Source organism: Peromyscus maniculatus, chromosome 6 (genome assembly GCF_049852395.1).
Source record: "Peromyscus maniculatus bairdii isolate BWxNUB_F1_BW_parent chromosome 6, HU_Pman_BW_mat_3.1, whole genome shotgun sequence".
NCBI classification, from domain to species: Eukaryota; Metazoa; Chordata; class Mammalia; order Rodentia; family Cricetidae; genus Peromyscus; species Peromyscus maniculatus.
The window spans coordinates 90,248,135-90,262,720 of NC_134857.1; the positions used below are offsets into that span (position 1 = coordinate 90,248,135).

General features: G+C 40.0%; 1 protein-coding gene across 8 annotated transcripts in view; it reads right to left on the reverse strand.

Annotated features, from left to right (window-relative positions):
- Positions 1 to 3,739: 3,739 nt before the first annotated feature.
- Ntng1 (netrin G1) overlaps positions 3,740 to 14,586 on the reverse strand; it is a 351,363-nt gene continuing 340,516 nt past the window's right edge. For all 8 annotated transcript variants that reach the window (XM_015998105.3, XM_015998106.3, XM_042279763.2 and 5 more), the window contains one exon: positions 3,740 to 5,572. In XM_015998105.3, the coding sequence (XP_015853591.1) occupies positions 5,343 to 5,572 (230 nt within the window). In that variant the 3' untranslated portion in view covers positions 3,740 to 5,342. The remainder of the gene's footprint in view (positions 5,573 to 14,586) is intronic.

Genomic DNA, 14,586 nt, shown 5'->3' on the forward strand with positions numbered 1-14,586 from the left:
GGATACTTTCCTGCAGTCTTTCTCACAGGCAGAGGGAAGCTGGTTCCCCAACAGGAGCAGCCCTCCTTAGGAGTGCAAATACAAACAAATAAAAATGACATTATATTGCCTGCCTGGGGGCAAAAAAAAATCACCTACACTTAACAGGTCTTCAGACTTGTGCTTCTCTGTCATTTTCTTTTATTCGAGTATGGTGGCTGCCTTGTGTAACAGACAGGTAGAGAAACAGACTATGTTAGCTCTACCATAGTACTGTCAGCAAGGAATCAGAGTACAACTTTGGCATGTGATGTCTTTAAGGGACTTGACACATGCTTGCCATACAGAAATTTCCATTTCTATTCACAGAGAGGTAAGATATGTAATAATTATTTTTTACTCTCTCCAGTGAGTTTTTTTTCCAATGTGGAATTTCTAATTCTAATTAAATAATAGTTAAAATGACACCTCTGGAAAAAAAATGGGACTATGTTAAGAAAATGGGGGTTATTTTTACTTAGAATCCTCTGCAGTTTGCCTCAGCCAGCTGAGCTAAATCTTTAGTGCTAACATAATTGGGTTTTGTAGAATCATAATGACCCATTTTAGCAGGTATCATTTTTGGTTAATGAAAACATCATATAATTTTAAATGTTACTACTCCATTTTAATTCATCAATCAATTAAAGGCAGCTTTTGGGTGATGGGAACAGACTGAAGGGAGTGGGATTCCAGCAGTTACTAAAGGCTCACGTGCTTTAAAACAGCCTTTAAAATTATTTAAATCTTCTTGTAGAATTATTTCAGAACTCTCTCCAAAAATGTAGTAAGGGCACTGTTTTTTTTTTTTTTGTTTGTTTGTTTGTTTTTTCTGTAATAGAGCTTAAGTAACTGCATATTAGTCAATATTAACTTGTTTTTCCCAGATGTTATTTTTCCATTTCTAGTTAAATGCAATAGTGTGGTTTATGCAAGGGCCAAGCCTGTGTCTTCTTTCCTGGTTCTGCAGAAGCATAATGAAGATGGTCGTCTGTGAGTCACACCACACCAGGTGTTGAGAAGAGAAGAATTTCTCTGTGTTCCCAAGACTGTTCGGGGAAAATTCAAAATATGGAAGTTGGCATGCTTATTTTTCTTTTCTGACATCATCTTGTGTTTGTGTGCAGTTTATGTGAGGAGTTTGTTGGCATCCATTTTAGATAACTGAAGGGGATAAAACAGCTGCTTATAATGTAAGAAAGTAAAACTATAATTTAAATAAAAAACATTCTATATGGAAATTCCTCAAATGAGTGTTTGATGTTGCCTAAAAATATCAGTGAGAGGCTGAAGAGCATTGATTACTTTTGCAGAGGACCTGGGTTCAATTCCCAGCATCATAACTATCTCTAACTCTGGTTCTAGGGGATCGAATTCCCTCTCCTGATCTCTGAGGCACCAGTGCGCATGTGCACAGACACAGGCAAGCAAAACATCCATATATAAGAAACAAATCAACAAATAACATTAATTACAATAAGTGCTGATTTCCTGAGACAAAAAGAATTGTTCATAGTTAGACTTGTGTCAAAATCCCTGGGGTGTCACTTATTTGCTTTTTATTCTCATATATAATAAAAACTCTGGTTGGGGTTTCTTTGAAAAGCCTTCCTTTTTTAAACCTGGTTGCTCATGTTGTTCCAGTTCACGGGTAAGTGGATATCAAACCCTCCTTATCAGGCTGGGAGTCAAAGTGGTAAGGAAAAAACTCACTTTCAGATTTCTGAAGCTGAAATTTTAAATCATACTGACTGTCAAATACACACAGACAGTTTAATATGTTATGATAACACCATGTAACCCCAGGCTCCCTAGTGTCCTGTTCAATCCTATGAGCACTGAAACTGTTAAATAGATATTTTGCCTAGAAATATACTATAGGTGAAGTACAAAAGACCATTTCAACACAACATCACCCTTCATAATATAGGGTTTTTATAGTCCCATATTACTGGATTATTCATGGTGGGAGTATGTGTGAAGGAAATGAAAGTAAAGACTTGACTTCAGGGTTTCTATCTAAAGACTCTTAAGACTCCGGTGAAGTCACAGGTCCAGGAAAGGGTGAATGAGACACACCAGAAACTCCCCAACTGTGGAGTCCATGTGTTCTTCCAACCCTGTGCTCAAGGGTGTGCACTACCTTTGTGCTGCCTGCCTCCAGGAGTTCACACCATCCCGTGGGGACATCCAACTAGACTGGATCGGTGGGGCAAACCCAAGGGAGGTGAAAGTGGCCCTTAGGCTGGGTGATAAGTCAACCCCACTTCACAGTAGGTAAGACAGATGACTGAACCTGCTGTGAACAGCAACATTTCTGTATAGTTGCCATTTTGCCTCTGCCAGCCCTTTTGAGTTTTATACACATCGATAGTGGGAAGAATGATGTTCCTACTTTGTCGACAGTGGACAGGTGAACTCATGGAATAGCTGGTTACCCCACTCTAAGGAACCTTCCGGGAAACAAAGCAAGAGCTGGGTCCTCAAATGTGGGCATGACTTCGGACCCCCCGTTTGCTTCAGCCCTGTCTCAGGACAGAATATTACAACTTGGAAGAATTCTAGAAAGCAGAGAAAATCCCATAGGCTGACATTTCTTTAAAAAAAATTGACTTTTTAAAGAACTCAAGAATCCAGATTAAAAAGAACATTTCATTTACGTCTGTTATATACCTAAAAGTGAATTTTTATTAAAAGTAGATCACATCACTCCAAGAAATTCAGAGAACTATATCTAAATACACTGAATGCAAGATATTCCTCATCAATTTAGATTCTTATAGCCTTATAAAGATAAAATGCAGATGAATTGATTTAAATCAGGCCTTCATTAAATTTCAGAATTAGCTTTTGGAATCCCATGGATTGAATTGTGCAGCTTCTGATTCCTGATCACTGTGACAAAGCTGTGAGTGCATAATGATAAAGTGCACCGTCGCCAGAAACCACACAGTCTGCCTTTGGTTTGTGCTAATAAACTATAAGACAACTTAAACTCCATCTTAATATAAGAAATCCATCTCATTAGAAGTAATCTCACACTCTGTATGCTATCAGAATTTTCATGTGTATTCTTTGGTGAGCTGGAAATATAATTTTCTATTTATGCTTCTAATGTAAATCTGCCATTTCTGGTTGGCCACTCTGGCACGAAGCCAAAGTGCTAATTTATTTCCATCTTTCCCTATTTCTTATATCAAAAGAGGCTGTTGGTTTGAATAACAAACATTCAATCGACTTGGACGTGGGGTGGCAGGCAGAACAGGCATTACCTGCTTACCTTTTATTGCCTTCTTTGAATTGGCTTTTCTGGGAACAAAACCAATAAGACATGCTGTTCCTTCATCTAGTTTTGACTCGGGTTATTTATCAGGAGACATTTCCTCCCCCTCGGTTCAGCACAGACTGGCAGTAGGGTGAAGAATTCAGCCTGGAACGAGGCTTCTGACCTAATACTGTCATAGGTTACTGTCCCGCCCAGGCACGTAGGACTTCATTGTCCTTAAGCTTCTGGCTCGGCCTCATAATTGTTTCTGATTCTGAGAGATGCTGCTGCTGACACATTCCTCACCTGTGGGGTGGCAGATGCTGGGGTAGAACATACTGTTTCAGCCCCTCCCCAGCTTTGTGGTGTTTCTCTCCCGCCCAGCTCCCTTTGCTGTCTTGTACAGTAATTGGCCTAATAAAAGGCAGAAACAAGAATTTATTACACCTTGGGCAGTACTTGAAACAGACTTTATTCTCAGGAGCAGCAGTTATGTCTACTTGCTGCTGTATATTTTGATATTTCATTTAAATACTTAGAATATATTCAAAGTCAAATTGCTAATCACTCAATTTCCCTGCTGCTGTCCTGGTTCCCCAGGTGGCCTCTTATGATACTCCATGTAAACACTGTATTTGGAAGGATACATAGATCAGCATCCCTAGAGTCACATGATCACCATAAATCTGTGAAAATAGCATGACTTAAAAATAAAAGTCTCTTAGTACTCCGCCAACAGGCTTTGGCATAATCTTGGCAATCACTTAGATATTTCTTTCTGTTCTTGCAGTTATAATTTTTTCCCAGGTGGAAAATAGTCTCATGTTTTGCAGACGTTGTCCAAGCTAGTGACCATCAATCCATCTTCCTGGGCTACTAGAGACGTCAGCTGACTGTGTTCCGTCCACACAACATCAGTGAAGCGAGTGTGAAACTATTGGAAGGTTGCTCCTTTCATCTAAGAAACGGCAATACAAATTCCTGATACCATTTATGCGGGAATTTTTATTCTTGAAATCTTCCATGTTAAAGCAACAAGAAAACATTTAGAATGTCCTTTGGTGGAATCTTATTACACTTGCTATATATGTAAACTGATATTCTTTGATGCCAGCACGCTCGTTGCCCATACAGAGAAATCTCTGCACAATGAAACAAAACCAAAACCAAAGAGGACACAAATCAAATGTCAGTCTTTGCTGATTCGAATTAGATACATCAACAGATTGTCTGGTAACATAAATTGGCAATAATACAAAAAATCTACATCTTACAGTATTTCAAGAAAAATAACTTCATTTGAATACAAAAGGATAGATACACTTTCTCTTTCCTCTAACCACTCTTGTGAAGTGGGTGTGAGCTGGCACTGGGGGTCTCAGTGCTGCTAAAATGTACAGGGGTATGACTGGCTTGCGCTTTGGGAGGGGGTCTGTTACACATGTGTATCACTAACATCAGACAAAGAAATCTTTCAACCAACAAGGGTTACAGAGCAACTTTCACTAAAGCACAGGTTGGAAGGGATTCAGGGTGGGGTCTGGGGTGGGGGCTGAAGCAGGCCAATATGGCAGCTTGTAACAGATTTCCTTATACCCACAATGCACCTGACAGCAAAGAATGCTTCTATTTGGTTGGTCCACACACTGGGCAGAGCGGTACTAGGGTGCACCACGGTAGAGTAGCGAATGTTTTTTTGTTTGTTTGTTTGTTTTTTTGTTTTCTTTTTTTGTTTTTTAGGTTGGTTGATCAGTTTGTTTTTGTCTTTCCTTTCTGGGGGCGCTCTCACAGCCTTCCCAATCCGCAATCGGCTCTGCAGCTGGCAATGAGATTTGCAGTGACAGTAGCAACAGCTGCCAGTTCCTCTGGAGTCAGTGATGAACAGTCTTGACTCCGATGTGCTGTCCAGGTCTGAGAGATATGGCTTACTTCAGTTAGGCCCTCTTCGTTTGTACACTGTGTTGGAGTGGGCGTGCGTGTTTTCTATGTTAGTAGCAATCGCTTGGGTGGACTTTGCTTCCCCTACAGCACAGGCCTGTTGGAGGGCTGGTGTGACCCCCTAGAACACCAGGGGACTGGCTGTCCCCAGCAGCGCGGTCAGCAGCAGCAGAGCTGGGGAGCCCCGCGGGGGGACTCCCTGGCCGGAGTCGGAGCCACAGCTGCCTGCCTCTTCGCACCGCAGCTTCTCACAGAGGATGCCAGTGTAGGCGGCCGGACACAGGCAGCGCACGTTGTTGTGACAGGTCCCTCCATTCTGGCAGTGCAAGAGCTCATTGTCGCAGACATTAGCTGCAGAACGAGGGGAGGGAGGGGGAGGGGAGGAAAAGCAGAATCAATTTAAGTTCATCTGGAACATCATGTTTTCAGCTTTAAAAAAGAAATTCTCTATCGATCTTGTGTTCCCCCCTTCCCTCCACAAACTAAGCATGTGACTCCAATTTCCAAACAAATGTAGTTGGCTGCCTTTGTTTTCATCATATTAGGCCTTTTCATATAGTTTTTTTTCCCCCCCTGCAATCTTGGTGATTCTCCAGTTCAGGCTATCTAATACTGAGTAATGCAATGCTCCTGGTTTGGAAATTCTTATGTACCTGGGACCTTTTGTGACCTCCTAGTTTTTAAAGGACGAGTGCCTGATACAAGAATGCAGAACCTTGAAGTCAGATGAGTGCTCTTTAAAATGCAAAGCAGTGTTGCTAAAATGACCAACAACCTCTAAGGTCAGGACATCCATCGCCCCTGCACCAATTCCAGTCTTTTCGTGCATGCAAAGAGGCCACAGGGAAGCAAGGGAATGCAGGGCTGGGATGTGAAAAAAGTAGCATGCTCCGCAGGCGACAGCCAGATGGGGAGAGGGAAAGCTTGTTTCATGGGAGGCATGTGAGGAAGAGCAGTCACATTCGTCCCTGACAGCCCATTAGGATTTTTATTGCTTTGTAAATATGGGAAGTAGAGCCCAAGGTTACCTTGATTTGGGAACAGTAATAAATGCAACGGTGAAACCCTGATTACCAAAATTTCATTACATCCATCAAGGAACAGAATCAGGCTGGAAAATCAAGCTGCAGCTCCTGACTAAAATTCATTCACAGCCTCTGTCACACAACTTTCACCTCTAATAATTTCTCATACCTTCAAAATTCCCGTTATCCTCATTAATTCAATGTCTTGTATTCTCTTAGATAATCAAGGTTTCACTGATTTAGCAGAATGTTAAATAGAACCCAGGGAAATTAACACAACAACAAAGAGTAAGAGAGCCAAGAGCAGAGCGAACGGTTTCCAGCAACATATGCTGCTTAAGCACTTAACACATAGACCACTCTGGACAGAGGGCGGGACACAGAGCAGAAAAAGGAGGTCTTTTTGTAAAGGATAGCAGATTTCATTCAAAGAAAATGTCATGGCCCAGTTTCTCCAAGGATGTCACATGGATTCACACACACACACACACACACACACACACACACACACACACACACACACCACAATGGTGCTATTAAATATAAACCATTTTTACCAAATAATTTCCTCCTTCCAAATAGTAACTCAGTAGATAGCAATTGCTTTGTCCATTAATCATACTCAGTACTCACATAGTCTTCAAGAGGGGCTTCGTCCACATACATAAACATATGAATGCTCTTGTGTATGAATGGGTTGAGGAAAGGTGGTTCTGGGCATCCACAGAGCTAATAATAAGGTGCCTAAACAGGGTCCAGTGTGACTACATTCCTCAACATTCCAGGGAGATGTAGAAGACAGGTGCATAATACATTGGTATAAATAGCACTAGTAAATTATTCATGTTTGAAATACTGATACACGAGGCAGTGTCGCATGGATTATAAGCATCAAGCATACAAGTTGCCCCTCAGTGGGTGGCTTAGATTGAACCCAAATTGTGGTATTTTGTCAGTCATTTTTTTTTTTTTTTGACATGTCAAGATCTGTACCTATGAACCTATGGTTCTCAAGCACAGGATGATTAGCTGCTTGGACAAAACAGATAAAAGTCTTGTTTTATTTTTTTTCCATTTGGAAAGTATACAGAGGTACTTGGGGTTTCATTTTGCTTACACATCAAGAAATATCTGTTTAATTGGGCAACATGGAATAAACAGATCCAAGTAACCATTTCCATTTAAAGTTAAAGATTCTGATCATTTCCTGTTCTAGGCAGCAGATTGCAGAATGGGATATTTCCTTTCATTTGGGCACTAGACATAGGGAAATATCTGTTCCATCAATATCGATAATTGCTTGCCTTGAATAATTGAGAAGAAATCAATAGTTAATTAAATATCACTCCCCTCTTTTTTGTGAAGCTATTTTTCTTCCTCTTGGACTTGAATGTAAAGCAGCTGTTGAGCAGAGGCTTTTTTTTTTGTCTGAGAAGCCAATGATTAAGTTAAAATTCAATACCTTCCCTACATGTAAATAATCTGCTAGTTGTTTTGGATGGTTGTAAGAAATTTAATAAATACACAAGGAACAGATGTAGCCCAGGATTAGCCATCTCATGGACTGGGGGAATGTATCTTGGGTAATATATAAACAGGGGAAAAAATGGAACCTAGCATACATTTGATTATTTTAGAATTCACTATAAAGCACGTTACATTTGGGTTCTTGATGGTGCCTATCCTATTAAAATTCAACAAGAACAGGATTTTACTGTGCATACAGTACCATCTCATGGCTGGAATCACATGCTAGAAATATGCTTAAATCTAACTACAGTTCTTACCTGATGCTTATAACCTCATGCTCCATCTTCATGTCATTTAGTACCCAAATTCTGTTGGTTAATGAACAAACTAGATGGTTAAGTATCAATGAGCTCTTCTTCAGCACGTAAAACCTTGTACTAAACACCATGGAGACAATAAAAACAAATACAAAGCAAGGTCTTTGTTCTCATAGAGTTCTAATTTACTTAGGGAGATGAAATACATTCTAGAAGTGATCTAGCATTGATTTCATTAAAACGTCCTTATTAGTTGCATCCACCGAAGTCATTTGCCAGTGCCTAGCATCCTGTCATGTTTTATGGGTATTACTCTAACTGCCATAAAAGAGTTCACAATTAGGTGGAAAATCAACAAACACAATCAGAGATATAGAAAAAGACCACAAAGTAAGTATTTGCAAAGTGTTAGGTGAACACAAACGATGGTGTCCATGTTTTGTAGATTAGAAAAAAAAATTATAGAAAAGGAGTTGTATTTGAACAAAGATTTACACAAGGCAGATATTGGTAAAAAAACCACCATGGATGGGGAGACTTCATGAGTTAAAGCAAAGAGAGGCAAAGGGGCCATGTAGGTTATTAAACTATTTTTGATCACTGATTCCCCTTCTGGTTTTACAATAAAAACCCTACAGGTTGTCTGCTAGATTCCACCAACAATGGACCCCAGAGGGAACAGAGAAGGAAGGAGGGTGTGTGTGAAGCTATTTCCCTCTTCCCACTTAAGGGTTTGTTATAACAGTACTGCCCAGGAATGGCTCTTCATCTCAGCTTTGACATTTGGTTCCCATTCTATCTTTACTCAGAACCAGATTCTCACTGAGCCTTGGAGATTCTTGCACCATCCTGGTAGCATCCCTCCAAGGGACTACTACAGGTGTAGGCAGACATCATCTCCCTTCAGAGATGTAGTACTAAAGTGTATGAAGTCTCCTATTTACACTATCAATTTCTGGAAAGTACTCTTCTTTTCTTGTAATTTCCCAATCCCTTAATGATAGCTACTACCTGTATGAGCAGTTGCTTTCCACGAGTTACTTTGGTGCCACGTTCTCATTTTTTAGTCTTCAAATACTTATTGTCCCATTTCCTTTAATAATGTTTCTCTGTTGAAATACCTAGAATAGCTTGTTTTCTGACAGTAACTAGACTAAGAGACACAAAGATTATCTCACTGAATGATGAGTGGGCTGCACTTGGAAGAGGCTGGATGCATATAGAAGAAAGGAGATTAGGAGATTAGAAGGAGATTAGAATGCTAGGGGCATTCTGGCTGATATATATATATATATATATATATATATATATATATATATATATATATATATATATTGAAGCTGTCAAAGGCAAATGAGTCATCTAGAGTTTTGAAAGAAAGAGAAAGATGGAATTAGACAAAGATAGACTGGTGAAAAGGAGACCAGACACTCAAAAGAATGGGCTTGGGCTAGGTTGGAGCAATGGAGAGAAGGAAGGGTGCATCTGAAGGCAGTTTGCATAGCAAGTGTGACTGATGTTAAGGTCTCATTTCAGTATGTGGATAAGTCACAAAGAAATTTATTAAGAAAGGCCACTAAGAAAGGAGTTTAGTTAGAGAAGCCAATGAATATTTTTGAACTTCTCGACTTTGAGGAGTCTGTAAATTCTTCTAAAATATTTTGTTATTACTTGGAAAAAACGACTTGGAGGTTCAGGAGACAGTTCATTATGGAGATGGAGATGAGAACATGGGTGGTGAAGGTCATTGTCATCAAACACAAAGTACACGATCTCATGGCGGGAGGATATTAATCATGTCAAAAAGAGGAGTGTCAGAGTCTCAGCCATATGCAGAGAAAGCAGCACCATGAAGAATGGTTGGGAGAAAAATGTCAACAAAACGCAGTGGTCACATGACTATGAGAATAATCATAAAAAATACTTTCCTGTTATGGAAGACCATCTATGAATTAACATGTGAAGTGGAAGAGTAGGAGAAGTAGGGCACTTTGAGTTGGGCAGAGCAAATGTGTAATGTATGTCTCAACTGATTAAATCAGCCAGAAAAGGTTTGGGGATGAGTAGAAAAAGTACAGGGAAAATTGGAGGAAATAACTAATTATGGAAGTTTTTGTACATCAGCTGCCAGGAGTAGGTCTCAATATTTTGGAGATTATGACTCCAAGAGGATCTTGGGAAGTGACTAGAGTTTACATATTTACTTATTTTTTATTGTCACAACTGGATACAGATAGCATGCCATGGATGGGCAGAGGCATGGATGCTACTAAATGTCATGTCCTGTAATGGCTAGGGCAGCTTCTTCTTCCACCAACAAGGAATTATTCCTCAATTAATGCAAAGGGTAAAATAAAGATGTTCTGGGTCAGAGTACAGTCATATCAACGAAATTAAACAGCTGTCCTTGATGTACACTGGGAAGAAGAGCAGGAAGCAGGCTTGTTAGTTCTAGATCAAAACAACATCGAGTTTTCAGAGCACAGCCATTAGAATTAAAGGAATTGCAAGTGGGTAGGTCAGAAATGCTAGTGTGGATTGCCTTCTTAACACTGTATAGAGTGAAAGGAAAAGAGGACCCACAGGCATACTTGTCATGTGATTTGTTCTTTATTCCCATTGAAGCAATTATATCAGCACTCATGGCCACTTTGCAAACCATCTAGACAATATCTAGATGAGGAGACTCTATCAGTTTAAGGTAGAGCTTGAATGACAATCCTTGCAAATTGCATGTCATATGGAATGGAAGATTCGGGAGAAACACAGTGAATGGTTTCAGACAGCGCAGTAGTTTGTACTCATAAACATGGCTGATTCCAGGTCTAGGAGTTATGGAATCACTCCTTAGATGATAAATGTCACACTACATCTCCTCGCTATTGTAGTTGCAGACCACACTGATGGGGCAGAGGTATCTGTTAATCGCATTTCTGAATTGCTCCGACTGACATAATGAGTTCTACTGACACAATGGAAGTCTAGATTCAAATCATCTCAGAAAAACAAAAGTAGAAATGCCAAAGGTCTAGGCTGAGAGCGAGAGACTTGTTGACATCTAGAGTGCCAACTTTGTCTTCCCAAGCATAGGAGACCGCTATGGTTTCAAAGTTTGGCTCCTTCAAAATTCATTTTAGTTGACATTGTAACATTCTTAAGAAGTGGGACCCTTTAGAAGTAGTATCATCAGTGAACTAAAGCCCACGTGACGGGATAAAGGGGCATCTTTCTTTCTACCGTGTGATGCCTCCCAGCATGTTATGAGAAAATACTAGAACTTTATGATAAAAAACAGAATGTTAGATATTAAATAGTTGTTATTATAAATTAGTCTGTGACATTCTGTTATGGTAACATAAAATGAACTAAAATGAAATGTTGCTATTTAATCATGGCACTCTTTTTCACTGAACTCTAGAATTCTTTTTATCACAAAGTTCTAAGCATCCATCAACTTGTGGAGCTAGCATGAGAATGAAGACCCCAGTACCGTGTTCATGTTCTTTCTATTCTGTACTGCATGAAGTTGTTAAAGAGATAATAGGAGAATTTCACCTAACATGTACCATTTCATTATAGCTCTATTTGGTGTTCTTCTATATGGATCAACTTCAAACTGAATTTAGTTGGTGACATTTATTTTAAGTTTATCTAAACTTTTTTTATTGTTATTGACTGTAAAGGGGTGTCTAATCTCAGTAAACAGGAGGCTTCATTTTTAAATCCCTCATATAACTTTTGACCTAGGATTGATGTGAATAGTTAGTTGATATATACAATTCCTTTTGTTATGGTAAATTCTGAGTCAGATACAGAAAAAGCTGATACTCTTTTGGTAATAGCCTGACTTTTTTTTTAGGGTTCCCTTTTACTATATTTTCCTTTTACTATTGATAAGAATAATTTATTTATGGAATGACCAATCATAATGCCACGTAACCTGATACCTTCTGATGCTCCAGTATTGGGGATGCTTTCAAAATTGTGCCCAAGAGAATCAGAGGACATTGGCAGCTAAGGTTGTATTAATGTGAGACTGAAACAGAGTTGTGTGGCCAGTTGAAGTGTGGAGTCTTGGTGGAAAGGCTGAAGCCGTCAGGATATTAGGATAGCTCTGCTCACAGCATTGGTCAGCAAGCCACAAAGGAGATAAGCAAGCTCTCAGAATTGCCATGATTTATAAATCCATTCTGAATTTAATAGGGAGAAAGTAGGAGTGAACGCTACTTTTTCTGTTACTCCTGTTTTTCCTGTATCTTGGATGAGGAAAGCCAGAAGGATGTCATTAAATTATTCAAAGCTTCAAGTTTTTTTTCTTATTTTTGTGGGGAAGTTTTGGTGTGTGTGTGAGAAAGGCATGTAGTTATACATTGTGTGTGAGTGTATGTGTGTGCAAGTGTGTGTGTATGTGAATGTGTAAGAGCATGTGATGTGTCTGTGTGTGCATATGTATGTGTGTATAAGTGCATGTGATATGTGTCTATGTGTGCACATGTATGCATATATAAGTATGTGTATGTGTGTGTCTATATATATATATATATATATATATATATATATATACAGGCATTTATGTATATAGGTATGTGGGGTTCTTGAACATTTTATACAACTGTTCTTTCCAAACAGCAAACTATCTTCAAAATATGAATTACAAAATCTTGATTTCTTTCCCTTCTGTTGGTCTTTCTAGAACGTGTCAAAAAGCAGACCTAGAAATTGCTCCTGTACATTGTTCAAAGAGGGCAGCGGCAAGGACTTAGTGTCATTCCTTGTTCTATTCATTTTTCCTTTAGAAACTGAAAGGGTCACTTATTCCCTTATGGTCACAATGATCCATCGCATTACTAAAGAGACATTTTCTTTCTCTGTTTGTGTTTGGTTCAAAGCTATACGTTTAGGCTGGCCCTGTCCGTGAGCTGCCGCTATGCTTGAGCAATGCTGGGTCTGTATTTATAGACTTGAAAGTGTCTCTTTTTGGCTTTGCCTCCTGTACTTCAAGGAATCGATGCAATGCGTTGCCATGACAGCTTTCCTTGATGGCTGTATTAATAAAGTGACCTCTACCTTCACCACCTGAACCGAGCCCAGGATCGCTGAGGGAAAGATGTTCCAAATTGTTCCCATCCTTTGCAAAGAAACGTCAAAGAGTGAATAACCTCCACCAAACGGGGTAATAACAAAGGCATGCGTACTGCACTGAGGACTCATTCAGGCAGCGGGGAGCTGAAGAGCTGTGATTATGACCCATTTACACAGCCTTTGTGGCTGTTTTACTAAATTGTGAGCAAGACATAAAATAGAACACGCAGGTTAGATCCCGAGGCATGGAAGAAACTTTAGAGACTGCAGTGGAGTTTGGGGGCAAGTTCTAGGCACAGCAGCTCTATTCCCCATCTTTTACTCACATGTGTCCACAAGAGGTGGTGTATCATGGTAGGAAAACTGGCTAGGGACCATTAATCCTGAATTCTCTTTTTGAGTAGTCACACTCTACTTGGAAACATTGACCCTATCATGGACTGGCCAGTGACATCTGTCCAACTATTTTTAACCAGATACTTTTCTGGTATTGAACATATAGTGGGCCAGACCAACATGCTGATATGTATGTATGCATGTGGCTTGTCATTTTGATTACAACTATAACATTAGGGAAAATTAGCTTTTCCGAACTCTCTTGGGTTTTATTTGCATGATTAATTTTTAGGTGTGTGTGTGTGTGTGTGTGTGTGTGTGTGTGTGTGTGTACACGCACATGTGTGTAGAGGCCAGAGGACAATCATGGGTGTTGTGACTCAGGCATTATTCACTGCTGTGGGATGTTCTGTATGTTAAATGTGTTGCTCTGATTGGTTAATAAATAAAACACTGATTGGCCAGTAGCCAGGCAGGAACTATAGGTGGGACAAGGAGAGAGGAGAATTCTGGGAAGTGGAAGGCTGAGGCAGAGAGACGCTGCCAGCCTCCGCCATAAGGCGATGTTAAGATACTGGTAAGCCACGAGCCATGTGGCAAGGTATGGATTTATAGAAATGGGTTAATTTAAGAGATAAGAACTAGATAACAAGAAGCCTGCTACAGCCATATAGTTTGTAAGCAATATAAGTCTCTGTGTGTTTACTCGGTTGGGTCTAAGCAGCTGCAGGACTGGTGGGTGAGAGAGATTTGTCCTGACTGTGGGCCAGGCAGGACTGGAGAAAACTCCAGCTACAACCCACCTTTCTTTTTGTGAGACATATTTTCTCACTCTCCTGGAACTTTCCAAGTATGCACTGCTAACTGGCCAGGTAACTCAGGGTTCTGCTTGACTCTGCCTCCCCAGCAGAGGATTAATAAGCATATACCACCATGCCTGGCTTTTTTTGGGGGGGCGGGTTGATTTGGGGGTGGACTCTGGGGGTCAAGTTCAGGTCATCAGGCTTACAAAGCAAGTGCTCTGTTAACATATCTGTCTCCCTAGCCCTGCATGACTATTATTAATAGGAAGCGAAGCCTATCACTACAAAAGAATACAATTAGGAATTTCTCCCCCATTTCATGAGATGTCTGA